This window comes from Citrus sinensis, chromosome 4, assembly GCF_022201045.2.
Source record: "Citrus sinensis cultivar Valencia sweet orange chromosome 4, DVS_A1.0, whole genome shotgun sequence".
Lineage (NCBI taxonomy): Eukaryota > Viridiplantae > Streptophyta > Magnoliopsida > Sapindales > Rutaceae > Citrus > Citrus sinensis.
In genome coordinates, this window is record NC_068559.1 from 6,552,015 (window position 1) to 6,574,403 (window position 22,389).

The 22,389-nt window shown below is 36.6% G+C and overlaps 2 protein-coding genes and 1 non-coding gene across 3 annotated transcripts; 1 reads left to right on the forward strand and 2 right to left on the reverse strand.

The window, feature by feature from the left end:
- Window positions 1-6,896: 6,896 nt before the first annotated feature.
- LOC127901824 (uncharacterized) lies at window positions 6,897-7,421 on the reverse strand. Its single transcript, XM_052439829.1, has one exon. It carries the CDS (start codon window positions 7,419-7,421, stop codon window positions 6,897-6,899), a length of 525 nt encoding a protein of 174 aa, XP_052295789.1.
- A 5,388-nt stretch (window positions 7,422-12,809) lies between these two features.
- Window positions 12,810-14,747, reverse strand: LOC107177842 (uncharacterized). The gene is made up of 2 exons (XM_015532328.1): window positions 13,720-14,747; window positions 12,810-13,389 (listed from the first exon to the last, which is right to left on the reverse strand). The coding sequence occupies exons 1-2, from the start codon at window positions 14,745-14,747 to the stop codon at window positions 12,810-12,812; spliced, it is 1,608 nt and encodes a 535-aa protein (XP_015387814.1).
- A 58-nt stretch (window positions 14,748-14,805) lies between these two features.
- On the forward strand, window positions 14,806-14,912 carry LOC112499460 (small nucleolar RNA R71). The gene has a single exon (XR_003067055.2). It is a non-coding gene; the product is annotated as a small nucleolar RNA R71 (small nucleolar RNA).
- The last annotated feature ends 7,477 nt before the right edge of the window (window positions 14,913-22,389 follow it).

Below are 22,389 nucleotides of genomic sequence, written 5' to 3' on the forward strand. Positions count from 1 at the left end.
TTGTGATTTAATTACATGTGTTTTATTTTAATTAAGTATTTTATGTATTTTAGGGGCATTATAGTCATTTCACAATAAAGGAGAGATCAGACGGCAAAACGGACATCACTTTTGAACTCAGGACGGTCGAAAACCTTAGGAGGAGCATAAAAGGAAAAATGACACTATTCACATGTACGGTACTATTCACGTGTACGGTACTGTATACGTTACTGTTCACGACACTGTTCACATAGACGGATGATGACGTGGCATTGACCGATGATGTGGCATTGACTGATGAGGTGTCACGATCCTGTTGGACTAAAATTCTTATGTACTGTTGATGGTGACGTGGCAGCATATCAGTGGACGAAAAATCTCGCGTACGGTGCATGCATCACACAGGATTATTTTCAACCAAACCGCGTTACTGTTCATCCGGGTCAAACCGCGTTACTGTTCAAAGTCGGGTCAAACCGTGTTACTGTTCATCCGCGTGGTCAAACCGTGGACTGTTGACTGATGACGTGGCGCAATCCTGAGCGTCCAAACTGTTTTTAATCCGATGGCCATGATTTACTCCATGTATCTATAAAAAGGGGGCCTCCCCCCCCTAATTTGATATCTCTGAATCCATTTTTGGGATCCATTTTCTGTAATTCCTTCTCCATCTTGTATTTTCTTCGTATTTTAATAAATTCCCATTTTACCCCTAGTTCAATTATGAGTGGCTAATTTTCTTTCAAGCTTGGGTTGAAGGTGAAGTCTCAACATGTGTCATGGGCTTTATTTGGTAAATTTATTTTCTCATCCCCTCTAGTTTTTGTGGATGTTTTGACTTCTCGTCGACAAATAATACTAATCTTGTCTAGTACCGCCTTGGTTTCACCGGCCCTCTAGTATAAGATTATTATTATTTGGCACGATAAGCCCTTAGCACCATATTGATTAGAGCGTGGTTCATGAGGTGTGGATTCCCCCCTCATGATTTAATTGGCATTAATACGGATTATTTAGCCCATGATGCATGTTGATACGGATCCAGATACCCAAGTACGTTATTTCAATAGAATTCTCTTCAATTTCTTCTCGCCATTTCAATACCAATTTTAGAATTTATTCTCGCCATTTTAATTTAAGTTGTAGCATATTCCAAATCATTTCCACCACAAATCCAATCACTCATTCACAAAATTAATTCTACACAATTAAAATCCACCTCCTCGTGGGATCGACACTCGTCACCATTGATCTATACTATAATAGATTCGTGCGCTTGCGAGTACATTAAAATTTGCACAACACTCATAACCCACTGCGGGTTTTTAATTTTTTAGAAAAATCCACCTGTTGTGGGTTTATAACTCAATATATAAGTTCTCGTTCACCCTAAATTGTTTAACAAATATCACGATGCGCCTTTTTTTTTTTTTAATGTGTCACTTCACTACACCCAAATTGTTAAATTGATTTATGCATAGTACATACAACTTATAACTAGCAAATATGGATTTTTTTAAAAAAATTGATTGAATACAATCTTTTTCCAACGTTAGCAACAACGCAAATAGTGATAAGCTAATTGTAATATATTTGCATTGTTGGAGAATATAATTAATTACCTTGATGCACTGCAGATTTCCCTCTCAATTACTGGACAATATGTTCTCCAATTTTATTTACTTTCCTACTTCTATTTCTTTAATTTAGGGATTGTACAGCTTTACATTTAGTTGCTTTCCTTTATTTGTCTTTAGAAGTCAACTAGAGTTTTGTAGATAATTTTTTTTTTGTATTTTACGATGTAAAGTGAATAAGATATGAAAGCATTTTTTAGAACTTTCATTTTTATCATGGTACCGGAGCAATAATTCTTATTGCTATTCATTTCCCCTTTTTTTTCAAACTTTGGACATCAATCATCATGACTGGCGAGTCAGATGTCACAAAAGACAACAAAGATATTGCTCTTACTTTACATCCTTCAAATAATTCTAGAACCATTCTGGTTTTCTTCCATTAAATGGAGAAAATTACACCATGCGGAGTAGAACCATGATCAAAGCACTAAGTGCCAAAAACAAATATGGTTTTATCAATGGTGTAATAAAAAAGCTTTCCATGTCATATTCAAACTTTGAATTGTGGAAACAATGTGACAACATGGTAGCCTCTTGGATTGTGAATGCTATTACTCCAAAACTTGCAAAAGACACTATTTATGCTGAGACAACTCATGATTTTATGGGTGGTTCATCTTCAAGAAAGATTTTCTCAAATTAACAGGCTTCGTATTTTCGAACTACAACAAAGAATCAGTTCTATATCCCAAAGTTTGGACTCCACTACAACCTATTACTTTAAGCTAAAAGGTTTATGGGATGAATTAAATATATATTCTCCCATGCCCACTTGTACATGTGATTCTAACAAGACTTTTGAGGCATATTGTAACACCTGAAAACTAACGTGTGCGGAGCACGCGACGAAGGAGTTTACTAATAAATTGTAATCCTTACTCATAAATTTCAAACTGAAATACCTCAAATTTTTATTCAAATAAATCAACAAATCCACATGTGTAATGTTTAATAATCTCTCCCGAAGGCATAAAAATAACACGAGTATTAAAACTCCAAATTACAAGTTCATAACACAAATAAACTTAAAAGAAACATGAGTCTATCTTTCTCTTATTCAATTAGCAAAAGGAAACAAAATCTGTAACTCCAATGATAAGCACGCCTCTCAATAAGGAACTTAATCTGCAAAAAGTAATGGCGAGGGGTGAGCCGTCAACTCGGTAAGTAAAACCATTCCCAACACACTAGGCCTATCGATACTAAAATTATTGCAAGCCTTTTTTTAGTAAAACATATATCATAATTCATAAATTTTATTAAACAAAATATCACGATAAAATAACATAAATTCATACTAATTTAGAATATCAAAAGCATAGTTATTTACAAAAGCAAATCATATAATACATTCATAGGAACAAAAAAGTTAGCTCATGTCACATAATGTCACCTATAGTCCTGGTAACCCGGCCAGAACCAGAATTGGAATCAGAATATCGTGTGCACACTCAAAACAGAAACCCAGTACTTGTCCAGAACATATATATCGTATAATACGATCAGAATCATAATCAGAATGACTACAGACAATGAACCAAAACATTCAAATTAATTTTTTACATGTAATGATTTATACGTGGCACTTTGCATTATATGTGGCACTTTGCGGCGCTCTAACCCTCAAGAGGTGGCCCCCATAAAGCCTCAACAGGTGGCCCCCGTACAATCATAAATAATTAAAATCATACATGGGCACAAAACATTCGTGTCAGATTCATAAAAGTCCATAGCGATAATTTAGGCTTGCAAAATATTTTATAGACAAAATCATAAAAGGTAGTCATGTAACAAAATAACTTACATATTTAAAATCATTTATAAAATATTTTGTTAAAAATAATTTAGATTTGAAGACATTTACATAAACTGATTTTGTTATGAAAATCAATTAATCTTCTAAGTAGTATAAAAGCATTTATACTTACAATAATATCAAAATAATTATACAAATCCATTACATTAAGAATGAAGTTATTTACCTCGATAAAAGAATTTGAACTAACACACCTCTAAGACTCTAAGAGCCTCAAACACCTTCAACATCTTAAACAAATACAAGATATAACTATCAATAACTTATTCTAAGAATCTGATTTTCTAATTCATACCCGTACTAGTCTGATTCTCAGAATTTTAACTTTTAATCTAAAAATTAGAATGACATAATATTCTACATAATGATTTTGAACATCCATGGATAAATTATATAAAAGTTTCAAGAGGATCCAATACCAAAAACATTTTCAAAATTATTTATTAGTTGACAAATTCGAAAATGTTTCACAGTACCTAACCGAACAGAACGGATTCTGAGATTTATATAAAATCATATACTAATAAGAAAATTATGAAATTAAAAATAAAAATACTAGACAAATATTTTAACTTCTCTATAAAATTTCAGAATTGTTTGAGTTCATTTGATGGTACAAATAATTTTTTGAAGCTTGTTGCTTTGCTGGAGTCGCAGTTTTCCAGTGCATTAGTGTCAGTTTCGAAAATCTATAAAAAATTGAAAACAAAGTCAAATCTTATGAAACAAAATTTAATCAATAAGCCCTACATGTTTAATTTTTAGAAATATAAAGTTAAGAAAAATCATTCAGAAAATATATGTTTGAATTCGAGATACTCATGCTGTCCAGAATTGTCCAATATGCTTAATGCACCAACGAATGATTAATAAGACTCACAATAAATCAAAGCCCTAAACAGAACCTAAACACATTCTAAATCATGTATTATGATATGTAACAATCTAAAATCGTGCCAACTCAAACCCTAGATAGAGTGATTGAAAATTTTGTGGAGAATAAAGAAAGTAAACTTACCACTCGCTGTGATTCTCTCCTAAACAAATGTTTGACTCCTAGGGTTTGGGTAAGAGAGTAATGAGCAACAGAGAAAAGGAAGAAATGTCTTGGACTTAGGGTTATGGAAAAGGGAAAAATATGAATTTATAGAGAGTCTTAAGAAACCCTATTAAATTTGAAAAAATAACCTTTTTCCAAAAATTACCCCATGAATAACCCTATTTATGAGGGCAATAATGTCATTTACAAATTCCATTAAAACAAAATAAAATAATGGAAATTAGGGCATTACACATAAAGACAGAGATCGTACCATGGAGTTTCTTATGGACTTAAATGAAACATACACAATCATGAGAGGCCAAATTTTACTGATGAATCCAATTCCACCTATTGGAAAAGTCTTCTCGTTGGTTCTTCAAGAAGAGCAACAGTGCGGCATCAGTAGTACCCAACCTGCATGACACATGAATCCGCTGCTTTGGCTACTAAAAGAAATAATGCTTCAGGTAAATTTCCAAGGCAAAATACATCCAATTATAATAAACCAACCTGTGATTTTTGTGGATATGTGGGACATGTGAAAGAAAAATGCTACAAGTTGTATGGATATCCTCCTGGCCATAAGTTGTATAAGGGTCAAAATCAGCCTGATGCCAACCAAGCTTCTATGAATTCTCCAGTATTGCAAGCCTCTTCTTTCACTCCAAAACAATATCAACAGATCTTGGCATTAATCAACACTCAACCAAGATCAAATCTAATAAGTAACAATGTTCCATAAAGTAATTTGACAGGTATTGCCCTCAATATTGTTCATTTACCACATTCCATTTCTTGGATTATTGATTCTGGAGCCACTGATCATATGGTTAGCTCTCCCTTAATTCTTTCACACATCACGTCTCACTGTTCAAGGACAGTTAAGCTGCCTAATGGGGTAGATGCCTCAGTCATTGATATTGGTACAATTCAATTGACACCAAATATTGTTTTGAATAATGTTCTTTGTATTCTCAGCTTCTAATTTAATTTGATTTCAGTTGGAAAACTCACTCATGCTGCAAAATGCATTGTAACTTTCTTACCTAATTCTTGTCTTATACAAGACCAATCCTCGAGGAAGGTTATTGGAGCAGGTAAGTTACATGATGACCTTTTCTTATTTCAATTACCGGTCACTCATCCAAAATTTCTACAATCCATGTCTTTTCTAACTTGTGGCACCAACACTTGGGACATCCAAGCCATCTATGTCTTCAGTTACTTTCCAATTATATATTTGATTTAAATGTTTCTACTCTAAATCAAGTTTGTGAAGTCTATCCACTAGCTAAACAAACTCGTCTTCCTTTTACTTTAAGTGATAAAAATTCTCTGGAGCCTTTTAATTTAATCCATTGTGACATATGGGGAAAATATCATGTTGCTTTTTTATTCGGTGCACATTATTTCTTACTATTGTTGATGATTATACAAGATGTACATGGATTTTTCTTATAAAGTGTAAATGTTAGATTTGCTTACTCATACAATCTTTTTGTTCTTATGTTGAAATCCAATTTAACAAGAAAATTAAAATTCTACGTTTTGATAATGGGTTGGAATTTAACATGCTAGATTTTTATCGTATGAAAGGAATCAGTCATGAGAAGAGTTGTGTTAACACACCCCAACAAAATGGGATTGTGGAAAGAAAAAATGGTCATCTATTGAATGTAGCCCGTGCTTTACGATTCCAATCAGCACTTCCCTTACAGTTTTAAGGAGAATGTGTTTTGACTGCTACTTATCTTATAAATTAGACACTAACTCCTCTTCTTATGGTAAAACACCCTATGAAATGCTTTTTGGAGCAATTTCTTCTTACTCGCATTTAAAAGTCTTTGGGTGTTTGTGTTTGTGTTATGTGTTAGGTCCCAGTCAGATGCAGCTAACGATTACAAGTAGTGCTAGTGATATTGTTTCTGCTTGTGGTGAGAAATAACCAAATAATTGCAGTTTGAAATCTCAATGCCTTTATTCATATTCTGGAGCTTATTTATAATCACAAGACCTTGATTTTCAACCTACAATCACGGCTGAAATCAATAAAACAAATATTAAAATAATGACTTAGCTAATATTTCGTAAAAGATAATCAAAAGCAACTTGTTAAGGTCATCCCAAAATCACGGCTCCAGTACTCATCTTTACAATTTCCACACGTGAAACTGCACATGCATGTGTCATGCATGGCTTGCATGGGAGTCAACTTATGCTCTCACGTAATATACTTATGGTTTGGCTTTGGCATTCTTCCAGATCTTCGTGGCTCATGCACTTGCTTTCTATCATTGCCTCTGCCACGAAGAATACCCTTGTCCTCAAGGGTCTGATGAGGGAATTGCTGGCGCAGCATTGTGGCATCCTCCCATGTTGCGTCTTCAGCCGTCATTTTTTTCCAACAGACTAGATTCTACTCGATCACTTTACCTCCTCTCTTCACCCAACGTGTGTCAAGGATAGCTTCAGGGTCCATGATCACCGAGCCTTCATCATCCACAGGTGGTAAATCGACGCCGTTGCTAAGGAAATCACCCATAGCTTTCTTAAGCAAAGAGACGTGAAACACCAGGTGAATTCGAGCATTCTCTGGTAATTGTAGTTCGTAGGCAACAACTCCAACTTTGCGAAGAACTAAATACGGCCTAAAGTACCTGCAAGCTAATTTCTGATGTGCCCTTCTGAACACTGAAGTCTGCCGATAGGGCTGCAACTTTAATAACACCATATCTCCCTGTTTGAACTCAACGTCGTAGCGGCCCTTGTCAGCTGTTTGGTTCATCCTGTTAGCTGATGTGGCTAAGTTTTTCTTTAATTGTAAGAGCAGTTCATCACGCGAATGTAAGGCTTGATCAACCTCATGCACCGGCGAGGAACCAAGTTGATACATGGGCACGGCTGGAGGTGGTCTTCCATACAAAGCTTGGAATGGAGTCATTTCGATGGAGACGTAGAATGTGGTGTTGTACCAAAATTCTGCCCACGGCAAAAAAGAATGCCACTTTCGCGGGCACTGGTGAACAAAACATCTCAAGTACTGTTCCAAGCATCGATTAATTACCTCCGTTTGGCCGTCGGTTTGTGGGTGGTACGCCGAGCTCATTTTGAGTTTGGTGCCGGAAAAATTGAAGAACTCTTGCCAAAATCTGCTGATGAATATAGGGTCTCAGTCGCTAATGATTGATTTGGGCATGCCGTACAGCTTCACTACTCCCTCAATAAATTTTTCCGCCACTATTTTTGCTGAGTAAAGATGAGAAAGAGCCATAAAATGTGCTGATTTACTCAATCGATCTACCACCACCAAAATAGCATTCTTCCCTTGTGAGCAAGGTAAATCTTCAATAAAGTCTAGTGTAATATCATCCCACACCTGACGCGGGATTGGCAGAGGCTGGAGAAGTCCTGCCGGCTTGAGCGTTTCTGCCTTTGTTTGTTGACAAGTTGCACATTTACTCACGTATTCACGTACAGTTTGGAACATGGATGGCCAGTAGAACTGTTGTGATAAACGTTTGAATGTACGAAGAATTCTAGAGTGACCTCATATCTTTGTGTCATGTGCTTCAAATAGGAGTGTGTCCCGTAACGCTTGTGGAACTACTACTTTATTCTTAAAAAATATCAGGCCATCCCACAACGTGTAAGGCCCTGAAGGTTGGGTTTGCACAACTGAATTTATTTTCTTCATGTACTCATTGTTGCTGGCCGCGTTTTTGATTTCTTCCCATATAGCAACCTGCGGAACAAAGACATGAAATAGAGTTGGGCTATCAGAACGTCGTGACAACGCATCTGCGGTTGTATTTTCTCAACCCGACCTATAAATAATTTCATAATCGTAGCCCATTAATTTTGCCATCCATTTTTGTTGCTCCGGTGTTGTGACTTTCTGTTCCAGGAAGAATTTGATGTTGCGATGGTCAGTTTGGATTGTGAAACGCTGCCCTAACAAGTATGGCCTCTGTATTCGAATAACTTCCACAATGGCGAGCATCTCTTTGTTGTAAACTGACCAAGCTTTCTTTGTGATGCCGAGAGCTCTACTCATGTACGCTATTGGTTTTTCTTGCTGCTGTAACACCGCACCAATACCATCGTCGGAAGCGTCAGTTTCAATAATGAAAGTATCATTGAAGTTGGGCATGGCGAGCATTGGAGTACTAGTCATAGCCTTCTTTAAATTGTCAAAAGCTTTTCCGCTTCGTCACTCCAGCCGAACTATCCTTCTTCAAAAGATTAGTAAGTGGCCGAGCAAGCAACCCATACCCTTGCACGAATTTTCTGTAATATCCGGTGAGACCAAGGAATCCTCTCAGCTCGGAGATGTTTTGTGGTCGGGGCCAAGTTACCATCGCCGCAATTTTCTTGCCGTCCACCTTTGTGCCATGACAAGTGACGATGTGACCTAGATACTCCAATTCCTGCTGCCTGAAATTGCACTTGCTTGCCTTGATAAAGAGTTGTTGTTCTCGAAGAATTTCTAGTGCCTGTTTCACATGTTTCAAATGGCAGCTCCACGTGGGGCTGTAAATTAGTATGTCATCAAGAAATACTAGTATAAATTTTCTGAGGTAAGGACGGAAAATAGAATTCATCAAAGTCTGAAACGTTGATGGTGCATTGCACAATCCGAACGGAATCACTAGGTATTCATAATGCCAGTTGTGAGTTCGGAATGCGGTTTTGTGGACATCCACTGGATTAACTCGCACCTGATGATACCCTGCCCTTAAATCCAATTTTGTGAAATATGCGGCACCATGGAGATCGTCTAACATGTCATCAACCGTTGGAATTGGAAAACGATCTTTGATGGTGACTTGATATAGAGCTCTGTAGTTATTACAAAAGCGCCAACTGTCGTCCTTCTTTTCCACCAACAGCACTGGCGAGGAGAAAGGACTGGTGCTTGGCCGGATTAACCCCGAAGTTAGCATCTCTTGTACTTGTTTTTCAATTTCTGCTTCTTGGAAATAAGCGTACCGGTAGGGTTTCACATTAATTGCCTCGGTACCTTCCTTTAATGGAATTCAGTGATCAATGTCTCGTGGAGAAGGGAGTTGTTGGTGTATAAATACTAATGATATTGGTGTCAATGTGCAAGTGTACACAACAAGTAATAAAGTGATGAGTATTTAAGATCGTCTCAACAGCGATTGATGTTATCAGATTTACTACAACAATCTTAACAGTGCAGATTTTTGTGCTAAAATAAAATAAAACAATTGGTGAAACTATTATACTAATCAAAATAAAAGCGCAATAAATAAAATGCAACAAAATAGATTATCACGTCAAACTCAAGGATAAAACTAATGGGAATATAAAGTAGTTGAGTGAGCAAACTCTCCTAATGGTCTTGACTATTTTCTAATGGTTGGCTCGGTTGCTGCAGTATCTGCTATAGCACTGGGCAGAATCCTTATGTATCCTCAGCCGTTGCATATTGGATATCTTATATCTATATGCAGCCTAACAATGATCAATTGTTATGCCAACATAAGATATATCATTACACGCTTAGGTTCTATTTACCCTACAAGGTGAATCCTTATGTCTAGTTCATCACTAATCTTAAATCAAGCATGGCCCTTTTGGGACTCAAGTACAACTCAATCCAGGAAACTCAATTTAAGATCAAGTATTGTTATGATATGTTCCACTAAGATAGGCCCTTTTGCAGCTCTCTCCTAACTTGTATCATTAAATGGGTGATCAACCGAAATAATGAATAAAAATAAATACTATCAAAACAAACTGCTACAGCAAACATGCAACAACACATATATTCAGTCAATAAACCATCAAGATTGTTTATCACTCAACCACAAATAAATTTAGTTCATAGTTTGTAAAAGAAAAATAAAGAACAAAGTTTCAGCCATGAAACACATCCCCATAAATAAATAGAAAACGAGAAAGCAAGAGAAGAATAAGAAAGATTGAGCTCCCAATTGATTTCTACAAATTCTCCTCTTGTGCAGCCCTTAATCTCTCCCTTGAATCTTGTTTTTCTTTTGTTTCTTTATGTTTTTTCTCCTTGGGTGACGGCCCTCCCTAATCCTTATGATGTGTGCTTCTTTTATAGTTGAAAATTAGGGTAAACGGAAGCCTAAGGCGTGCATAAGTCAGATTAGGAAACTGCAGATCGCAATTCTGCAAGTATCCCGCGCGGAATTTTCTTTGTCGTTGTTCTAGGATTGCTACAGCAATGGCTACAGCAACTGCATTGTTCCAGATTTGTTTCAACTCTTTTGTAGCCATGTTCTTTCCTTATTTTTGCAAGCCTATTGCATAGCATTCATTCCATGAATTATAAGCTTCTGGAAACCTACAATTATGCACACAATTTGAGCACAAATTACTTTAAATCAAGCAAAACTTATTAACGCGCATAAGTCAGATTAGGAAACTGCAGATCGCAATTCTGCAAGTATCCCGCGCGGAATTTTCTTTGTCGTTGTTCCAGGATTGCTACAGCAACTGCACTGTTCCAGATTTGTTTCAACTCTTTTGTAGCCATGTTCTTTCCTTATTTTTGCAAGCCTATTGCATAGCATTCATTCCATGAATTATAAGCTTCTGGAAACCTACAATTATGCACACAATTTGAGCACAAATTACTTTAAATCGAGCAAAACTTATTAAGACTGACTAAAATGATTATTTATGCAAAATATAACAAAAATGCAATAGAAACACATAATTTACTCTCTAAGTAATATTGATTTAAGTCTAAAAGTGCCATGATAACTCTCATTTCATAGAGTTATCACACCCCCAAACTTAAACCATTACTTATCCTCAAGTAATGACAACAACGCTAACACTTCAATCACACAATCATGCAACAAATAACTTAGCTCTGTCATCAGATTTGCAAGGATTCTTCCACCCTCATATCACACTTTTAATCATGCAAAATAGTCATAGCAATTTAGTTCTAGACTTAGGCTTCATTCTGTCCAGAGTGTGTGTGTGCCACTTTGATCAAATTCTAGAGGTGCTACAACATTACACAGACATATAATTCAGAGATAGAACACAAATATATTCACATATGGGGGAGTAGAATTCAAAAATAAACTAAAACTGTGCTACAATAATAATACTTTTTTTTCAGTTAAACCCTTCAATGCAACATTGAGCTTTCATGTGAATGCCTATCACTTGTAATGACGACACTCAATTACTCATTCAAAGTACATGTTAGAGTTGCTACAGCAACGCATTCAGGATGTTATATCTAGGTCATACCTTTGGACGCCTTTGACTCAAGGCTGAACATGGGGCTCATGAACAAACCAGGTTACTCAGTATCCTAGGTAGCGGACCTCTTTATCACTTTTTTTTTGTTTTTTTTATAATTGCTGCAGCACTGCTCGTAGCTTGTGTTGCTTTTGGACTCAAGTTTGCATATGAGGTACATACTCAACCCTGGTTACTTAGTAACTTAAACCATTGAAGCAGAATTTATTTCATAACAGGCACAGTCTAACAAAAAGTTTCCCCCAAACTTGAGATATTTTCTACTCTTTTTTTTTGGGTTTTCTTGGCTCTGCTACAGCATGCTCATAAAACTCAACCAAAGTCTAAGTGTCAGGACAGAAGTTTAACCTCTATCTATAACTATCTCTACTTGACTTTCTCATAAATATTGAATAACACTCCATTTATCTTCATTAGGTTTTCAAATCCATACACAAATATTAGATAACAGAGCTTCACACAACACAAGCATAAACACATGCACTCATAAACACAACCCCCACAAACTTGAGTGGTGTTGTGTCCTCACAAGCACACGAAACAAAACCACATGAACCGGACATGCATATACTAAATAAAAGGACATGCAGAATGAGTTAGAAAATTAAAACTAAATGAAAGAAAAATTTTGCAGCAAGAAGTAAAATAAACTAGCGGTTAGGGGTACTGCCCTGTTGCTGGAAGCACTGCTGCAGCACAGGCTGTAAAGGGTCACTTCTTATTTGATCCACTTCTCAAACGCTCCTTATCATAAAATCTGATCAATTCATTTGCTGCTGCAAAAGCAAGAATGCCTCTGTTGTTTGAGAATTTTCTGTTATATCATGTTGTAAGTGATGCTGTAGCAATTCCCTCATTTTTTTCACTTTTTTTTTAGTGTAATTTAACACAAAAACATAAAAAATTAGATGCACACTTAAAATAATGAAAAGACAAATTAAATAATTTAAAAGCTAAATTCAATGCCTTAAAAACTTGAAACAACTTCCCTTATTGGGTTGCCTCCCAATTAGCACTTGATTTTAGGTCCTTTAGCCTGACCTTTCTTGTTTCCTCAACCTGGATCTTTCAAGAACCGATCACTCTTTAGGCTGTTCACATCAGCTCCAAGATAGTGCTTCACTCTCGGTCCGTTAACTTTGAATTCTTGTTGGTCTGGAGTGAGTTCTCTTTGTTGGATTTGCTCGTCAATTCTGAAGGGTTGCTTCTCTCCTGACCATGCTATGTTAGCTGCTCCATGATCTTCACCATCAAGTTCTTCCAATGTTACAACATTGATTTCTTCCTTACTGCAGCAACTGTGTAATTTCTCTGTTACAACAAAGTCCACAACACTGATAAAATTACAATCTTCAATCTCATCGGGACTCTTCATGGCATCCAGCACATTGAATGTAATTTGCTGGTCATTTACCCTCATGGTTGATTCTCTTGTTTTAACATCAATTAAAGTCTTTCCCGTGGCTAAGAAAGGTCTCTCTAGAATGATTGGCACTTCTTTGTCTGCCTCAAAGTCTAGCACAATGAAATCTACCAGAAAAATAAATTTATCCACCTTCACCAATACATCTTCAATCTTCCCTTCTGGATATGCATGAGATCTGTCAGCAAGTTGTAAAGTTAGTGTTGTTGGTCTACATTCACCAACTCCCAATTGCTTAAACACTGATAAAGGCATGAGATTGATGCTAGCCCCCAAATCACAAAGTGCTTTGCCACTGTATTTAGTGCCTATGGAGCATTAGATTGTGAAGCTTCCTGGATCCTTCATCTTCTGTGGTATCTTACTTTGAAGCATTCGGCTGCTCTCTTGTGTTAAAGCAATTGTTTCAAACTCTCCAAGTCTTATTTTCTTTGTCAAAATATCCTTAAAAAATTTCGCATAGTTTGGCATTTGCTCTAGCACTTCCACAAAAATGATATTGATATGCAGCTGTTTTAGCATTCCCAAGATTTTGCTAAACTGTTTGTCTTGTTGTTGCTTCTGAAATCTTTGAGGGAAGGGTGGTGGGTGTCTAAACTGCTGTGCTGCAGCAGGTTGTGCAAACTGCTTCTCTTTTGCTCTACTCAGGTCTGTTGTTGTTGGTGCTGTAGCTTCTTCACCACCAGGTGCTGGATCATAACTTTCTACAGATGCTGTAGCAGAACTGTATTGATTTGCATTCTGAAAAGTGGAAGACTGTGACTCATTCTCTACTTGAGTGTCTTTTTGGCCTTTGTTGGACTCAATTCTTCTTTTTGGCACACCAACTGAATTATCAACGTCCTTTCCAGATCTCAAGTTAATCACCTTGCAGTGCTCTTTCCCTTCTCTTCTTGGGTTCTTTGTATTGCTGGGTAAACTGCCTTGAGGTCTGTTGCTCAATGCTGTAGCAAGCTGTCCAATTTGATTTTCCAAGTTTCTCAAAGATACAATATGACTTTGAACAACTGCTTCATTCTTCACAATATAATCCTTAATCAAACCTTCAAGGGAGCTAAGTTGATCATTGTTGATACTTCTTTGCTCTTGATTTTGCTGATAAAATTCAGGTGGTTGAGCAAGTCTGTTCTGTCCACTAGGTGCTGCAACAATCTGGTTCTGATAACTCCATGAAAAGTTCAGGTGCTGTCTCCATCTAGGGTTGTAAGTGTTTGAATATGGATTATCCTGGTTCTGTTTATTAAAGCTGCCCATATAGTTAACCGAAGCTGGATTACCAGGACAATTGTCAAATAAATGCCCTTCTCCACAATAAATGCAAGACATATCAGAAATTTGGTTAACAGTTGCTGGAGCAGTAGTCATAGCCTTTACCATCCTTGTTAATGAAGTTACTTGGGCTGACAATGTTGTCAAGGCATCTACGTTATGAACTCCTACTGTTTCTCTTGCTGCAGCTTGTCTGGTTGATGGCCACTGATAGTTATTGTTGACTATCCTCTCCAAAATTTCATAAGCCTCATTGTAAGACTTAGATAACAATGCCCTATTTGCTGAAGCGTCCACCATTAATCTAGTGCTTGGGTTGAGACCATTATAGAAAGTTTCCAACTATATGCAGCAAGGAATACCATGATGAGGACATTTTCTAAGTAACTCCTTAAATCTCTCCCATGCGTCACACAAGCTCTCATCTTCAAGTTGATGGAAAGATGTGATCTCATTCCTCAACTTTGCATTCTTGGTTGGCGGGAAGTATTTCAACAAAAATTTGTCAGCCAAGTCACTCAATGTAGTGATAGAATCTGGTGGTAGAGAAGTCAACCATACTCTTGCCCGATCTCTCAAAGAAAACGGGAAAAGTCTGAATCTCAATGCTTCTTGCGATGCTCCAGCAATCTTGAAAGCATCACTTACTTCCAAAAATAACTTAAGGTGTAGATGAGGATCTTCGGATGGCAAATAATTAAATTGCCCCACTGTTTGAAGCATCTGAAACATCACGGGTTTGAGTTCACAATTGTCAGCTTGAACGTCGGGTCTAACTATTCCCGGATGTATGGCTTGAGGAGTCAACACTGCGTAGTCTCGAATGGCTCTATCTCTATCATTCGCCATGTGAATAATGTTGTTGTTCCCTGGTTGCCTTTGAACATATTGTCCATTCAGACCATCATGTACATTGACTGGTTGTATCTCCTCTCTACGGTTCAAGTTTCTCAAATCTTGCAAATCATCCATTGCTACAGCAGCTTGTAATTCCTAATGCTCTCTTCTCAATCTCCTTGCAGTTCTTTCAATTTCTAGATCAAACTGGAAGTCAACAGATTTATATTTACACATGCAAGGGTTGCTAGATCACCTATGTCAACAAAATAAACAAATTAAAATAAAATAAAAAATTAGCACCGTTAAAACTAATTTCACAAATCACAATTAACAATCAATCCCCGGCAACGGCACCAAAAAATTGTTGGTGTATAAATACTAATGATATTTGTGTCAATGTGCAAGTGTACACAACAAGTAATAAAGTGATGAGTATTCAAGATCGTCTCCACAGTGATTGATGTTATCAGATTTACTACAGCAATCTTAACAGTTCAGATTTTTGTGCTAAAATAAAATAAAACAATTGGTGAAACTATTATACTAATTAAAATAAAAGCGCAATAAATAAAATGCAACAAAATAGATTATCACGTCAAACTCAAGGATAAAACTAATGGGAATATAAAGTAGTTGAGTGAGTAAACTCTCCTAATGGTCTTGACTATTTTCTAATGGTTGGCTCGGTTGCTGCAGTATCTGCTATAGCACTGGGCAGAATCCTTATGTATCCTCAGCCGTCGCATGTTGGATATCTTATATCTATATGCAACCTAACAGTGATAAATTGTTATGCCAACATAAGATATAATATTACACGCTTAGGTTCTATTTACCCTACAAGGTGCATCCGTACGTCTAGTTCATCACTAATCTTAAATCAAGCATGGCACTTTTGGGACTCAAATAAAACTCAATCCAGGAAACTCAATTTAAGATCAAGTATTGTTCTGATATGTTCCACTAAGATAGGCCCTTTTGCGGCTCTCTCCTAACTTGTATCATTAAATGGGTGATCAACCGAAATAATGAATAAAAATAAATACTATCAAAACAAACTGCTACAGCAAACATGCAACAACACATATATTCAGTCAATAAACCATCAAGATTGTTTATCACTCAACCACAAATAAATTTAGTTCATGGTTTGTAAAAGAAAAATAAAGAACAAAGTTTCAGCCATGAAACACATCCCCATAAATAAATAGAAAACGAGAAAGCAAGAGAAGAATAAGAAAGATTGAGCTCCCAATTGATTTCTACAAATTCTCCTCTTGTACAGCCCTTAATCTCTCTCTTGAATCTTGTTTTTCTTTTGTTTCTTTGTGTTTTTTCTCCTTGGGTGACGGCCCTACCTAATCCTTATGACGTGTGCTTCTTTTATAGTTGAAAATTAGGGTAAACGAAAGCCTAAGGCGCGTATAAGTCAGATTAGGAAATTACAGATCGCAATTCTGCAAGTATCCCACGTGGAATTTGCTTTGTCGTTGTTCCAGGATTACCACAGCAACGGCTACAGCAACTGCACTGTTCCAGATTTGTTTCAACTCTTTTGTAGCCATGTTCTTTCCTTATTTTTGCAAGCCTATTGCATAGCATTCCTTCCATGAATTATAAGCTTCTGAAAACCTACAATTATGCACACAATTTGAGCACAAATTACTTTAAATCGAGCAAAACTTATTAAGACTAACTAAAATGATTATTTATGCAAAATATAACAAAAATGCAATAGAAACACATAATTTACTCTCTTAGTAGTATTGATTTAAGCCTAAAAGTGCCATGATAACTCTCATTTCATAGAGTTATAAGAGCTGTGTGGGCTCACGAAACAATGCCTCATAATTTGATAACAGCTGCTGCATATCTGGTGGTAACGTGCCCATCGACTCTTCTAGTTTTATTTGGAAACAAATTGCATATACCTCATGACCTTGTTTAATTTCCTTCGTTACTTCTGTCACCGATGCTGGCTGTACCATTTGCGGATTTATCCCTTGTAGGCGTTGTTGCTAATTTCCCCACTCAAACTCCATAGTTAATGTCTTCCAATTACATACGACTGAACCTAATAATTCGAGCCATTGCACACCCAGTACTATATCCAATTCTGATATCGATAGAGAATAAACCGTAAGTGAAAAAGAAATATCTTGAATGAAAAGTTGTACCTGTTCAAACTTCCCTTGACATGTCAATCTTTCATCGTTGGCAACGCATACTGTGAAAGTCTCCATTGGTTTGATGGGTAATTGCAGCATATTAGCAAGTTTAGTGTTAATGAAATTGTGGGTGGACCCACTGTCTATTAAGACTATTATTTGGTACGGCCCAATCCTTGCCATGACTCGCATTGTTCGAGGTGCAGCCCATCCTGTTAATGCATATAAAGAGATTTTAGGTTTTACCATTTCTGTTGGTCCCGTTGTTGGATCATCTTCCGTGACCTCTTCATAGATGAATTCTTCTGTTTGTGGTTCGCCTTCTAAAATCAGTAATTGTGCCTTGGTACATTTGTGGCCAACGGTAAACTTGTCATTACAGTTGAAGCATAACCCTTATGTACGTCAACGTTGCATCTCCTCCCAAGACAGTCGTTTGAAGGGTACTGTTGGTGATGCTCGATTGGGGACCGGCGGTGTTTGGCTGACAATTGTTGGTCAGAATAATCTCCGTTGGCGTGTTATCTGGTCGTCTTTCATACGAGCAAGGCTAATGGCTTCCTTTAACGTTCGTGGCCTGAACATCCGTATATCCTCTGCAATCTCCGTTTTCAACCCTCCCGTGAAAGTGCCTACCAACGCTTTCTGTGACCACCCATGAACTCAGTTTCCCAACCTCTCGAATTCCTTCTGATATTCTCTCAAAGAACCTGTTTGTTTGACCTGAGACAATGCTTCATCAAAGTCTTCATAATTTGTTGGTCCGAAGCGCGCCCACAGCTTGTCAACAAATGTTTCCCACGTAACCGGTCGGCCTTCTTCTCGGTAAGCCTTGTGCATCCACTGCCACCATTGATTTGCTTCGCCCTCCAAGTGATATGCCGCTAAGACTACTTTCTGCTTATCTGTGGTTTCTTGGTACTCAAAATACTACGTTACCCGATTGAACCACTCTGTTGGGTCGTCGCCGGCATAGCGGGGAAACTCCAACTTAGCAAGTCTTGTCGGCATCGGTGGTCGACCTCTTTCACTTTCCTCGCGGAATGGTCGTAAAGATCCAATGTTCACGTTAGTGTCGTGACTGGCAGTGCCTCTGGTTGCACTAAAAGATTCAGCCAATTTGTTCATGGTATCCTCCAGACGTTGTAGCTTGTCATTGAACCCAATTTCCATTTGTTCCATCTTGTTCTGTAAGCTCCCGATATCATCTTCAATTCATTCGATATGCTCTTTGTTGGTCATCATTAATAGCTAGCTCTGATACCAATGTTAGGTCCCAGTCAGATGCAGCTAACGATTACAAGTAGTGCTAGTGATATTGTTTCTGCTTGTGGTGAGAAATAACCAAATAATTGCAGTTTGCAATCTCAATGCCTTTATTCATATTCTGGAGCTTATTTATAATCACAAGACCTTGATTTTCAACCTACAATCACAGCTGAAATCGATAAAACAAATATTAAAATAATGACTTAGTTAATATTTCGTAAAAGATAATCAAAAGCAACTTGATAAGGTTATCCCAAAAGCAACTTGATAAGGTCATCCCAAAATCACGGCTCCAGTACTCATCTTTACAATTTCCACATGTGAAACTGCACATGCATGTGTCATACATGGCTTGCATGGGAGTCAACTTATGCTCTCATGTAATATACTTATGGTTTGGCTTTAGCATTCTTCTAGATCTTCGTGGCTCATGCACTTGCTTTCTATCATTATTATACCAATATAAACACTTCAAAGACAAAATTTGATGCTAGAGCCACTCGTTGTATTTTCCTTGGTTATCCATATGCTACAAAAGGTTATAAATTGTATAACTTAAGTAACAAAAGAATTTTTATATCTAAAGATTAACAATTTCATGAAACTATTTTTCCTTTCCTTTAAAAGATTTCTTCACATTCTAATAAAATTATTCTGCTCCATTCTCTTGTTGAACAAAATCATGAAGACCCTAGTCCAACACCTATCACTATAATTGATGAAATAGTATGTCAGGAAAATGACTAGTTAATTGATGACCCACCAGCAATGATTCGACGATCCACTCGAGACACGCGTCCTCCTTCTTATCTAAAAAATTATCACTGCAAGTTGGCCTTATGTGATTTATCATCTCCAGCATCTTCTTCATGCCTTGTAAGTAAGTCCCTCCATCATCATTTACATCATTTTCTTGCATACGATAGATTTTCTCCTTTTTATCGTTTCTTTTAGCATCAATTTCATCCACCACAGAACTAAAGAGCTTTAAACAAGCCATGCTTGATGAAAATTAGAGGAATACAATGTCTAAAGAAATTACAGCTTTGGAGGATAATCAGACTTGGAACCTTACATCTCTACCACCAAATAAAAAGGCTATTGGTGGTAAATGGGTGTATAAAATCAAGTATAAAGTATATGGGACTATTGAACGCTATAAAGCTCGCTTAGTGGCCAAAAGATATAATCAACAAGAAGGACTTGACTGCTAAGAAACTTTTGCCCAAGTAACAAAGCTAACTACCATGCATTGTTTATTAACTATTGCAGCTGTGAAAAATTGGAGTCTCCACCAACTTGATATTAATAATGTTTTCCTACATGGAGACTTAAATAAAGAAGTCTATATGCAACTCCCTCTTGGTTACAAAGAATTAGAAAATTGAGATGTAGTATGTAAGCATTAAAAGTCCTTGTACGGCCTTAAACAACCCCCCCCCCCCCCCCCCCCCACCAATGGTTTGCAAAACTTTCCAATAAGTTGCTAGATGCTGGATATCATCAATCAAAGGTGGACTATTCTTTGTTTACTAAGATAGTGAATAATTCATTCACTGTGATTCTTGCGCATGTAGACGATATCATCATTACATGTCATAATGTTGTCGAAATACAAAAACTTAAGGAAGGGGTTGTAAAGCAATTTCGAAGTGAGGGATCTTGGCAACTAAAAGTTCTTCCTTGGCACTAAAGTTGCTCTTTCCAAAAGAGGATTTATTTAGGTCAACAAAAATATGTTCTTGAATTACTTGAGGATTTTGGTCTTATTGCCTCTTGTCTGTCCAAAACCCCCATGGAACAAAATTTGAAGTTGACAAATTCAGATGGTGAGCTTATCTCCAATGTATCCTCTTATTAGCGATTAATCGAATGATTACTCTACCTTACAGTTTCTAGACCATACATAGCCTATTGTGTTCAAACTCTCAATCAATTCCTTAGTGAACCACGTTAATCTCATTACCTTGCTGCAGTCAAGATATTACAATATTTAAAAAGGCATACTTCTCTCATCATCTAGTGCACTACATTCACAAGCATATTGTGACTCAGATTGGGCAAGTTGCCCAAATACTAGGCGTTCTGTCACAGGTTATTGTATTCTTTTTTGTCAATCTTTGATATCATGGAAATCTAAGAAGCAATCAATTGTATCTCGCTTCTTTGCCGAGGCTAAATACAGAGTAATGGTAACAACTTATTGTGAGATCAGTTGGATATTATATTTACTTAAAGAACTTGGAGTTAATCATCTTTAACCTGCACTTCTTTATTGTAGCAATAAAGCTGCCTTGCACATTGTTGCCAATCCCACTTTCTGTGAACGAACTAAGCATATCGAAATTGATTGCCACTTAGTTGGAGATAAAATTCAGAGAGGCATTGTTCGCACAACCTTCATTCATTCACAACAATAACTAGCGGTCATTTTTACTAAACCTCTTAGGGCTAATTCTTTCCATCGAATGCTTTCCAAGATGGGCGTTCAAGACCTTCACCTGCCATCTTGAGGGAGAGTGTTGGAGAATATAATTAATTACCTTGATGCATTGCAAATTTTCCTCTCAATTACCGGACAATCTGTTCTCCAATTTTATTTGCTTTCCTACTTCTATTTCTTCAATTTAGGGATTGTACAAATTTACATTTAGTTGCTTTCCTTTATTAGTCTTTAGAAGTCAACCAAAATTTTGTATATAATTCTTTGTATTTGACGATGTAAAGTGAATAAGATATGAAAGCATTTTCTAGAACTTTCATCTTTATCACAAACAATAATAAACTAATTGTAATGAACATAGCATTAACGTTCAAAAACTGCATAAACAATGAAAAAATATTTGCAATGTAGCTAGCTTGAATCAAATTAAGTCGATATTGAGTCCGTTGTTTTTGTTTAGAAAATAAAATTTCAATAACAAGAAAACTTACAACTGATCGATAGATCGATCTCTTTCAAGGATTATAGTCAATGTTATTATCTCTCATTCAACATATTATTATCATCGATCGGTAACCATGGCCATGAATTCGCGAGTTTAACTCTATCTTGTTTTGCATTTTAATATAAGAAAACATAGGGTGTGTTTGTGATTGAGGTACTGTAGCTTTTAAGCTACAGCTGCTGTGAAAAAAATGTTATAACTATGAAACAAAAAGTAGTAATATATAGTAAATGTAGATTTTAAATAATAATTTTGATAAAATTATTAAAGATATAATAGATTTTTCATTATACAAGTGAAAAATTATATCAATATAATTTCCAAGTTACAGCAGTTAGTGTTTACCAAACACTTTAGTGCTGTAACTTTTAAGTTACAGCTGCCCAACCTCAATCTCAAACACACGCATACTTTTACTATATTTATATATATATATGTTATTGTTATTCCTTCCATATGAATGTATACATCTACTGTGATGCTTATACAAGTGTGGGTCAGCAGATACTTATGCAGGTATCCATTGGATGTTTAGTATATACCAAACCTCCCCATAACTCGCAGTGTGTTTTAATTTGTAATAATAAACCTGCCTGCAACTCGCAAAATTACCCGTAATTGGCGAGTTTTAACTGGTGGGTTTGGGCACCTTTGCTAGACACCATTGTCATCCCAACATGTTGGACTTTATCATGTTGATTTATTTGAATTTATGTT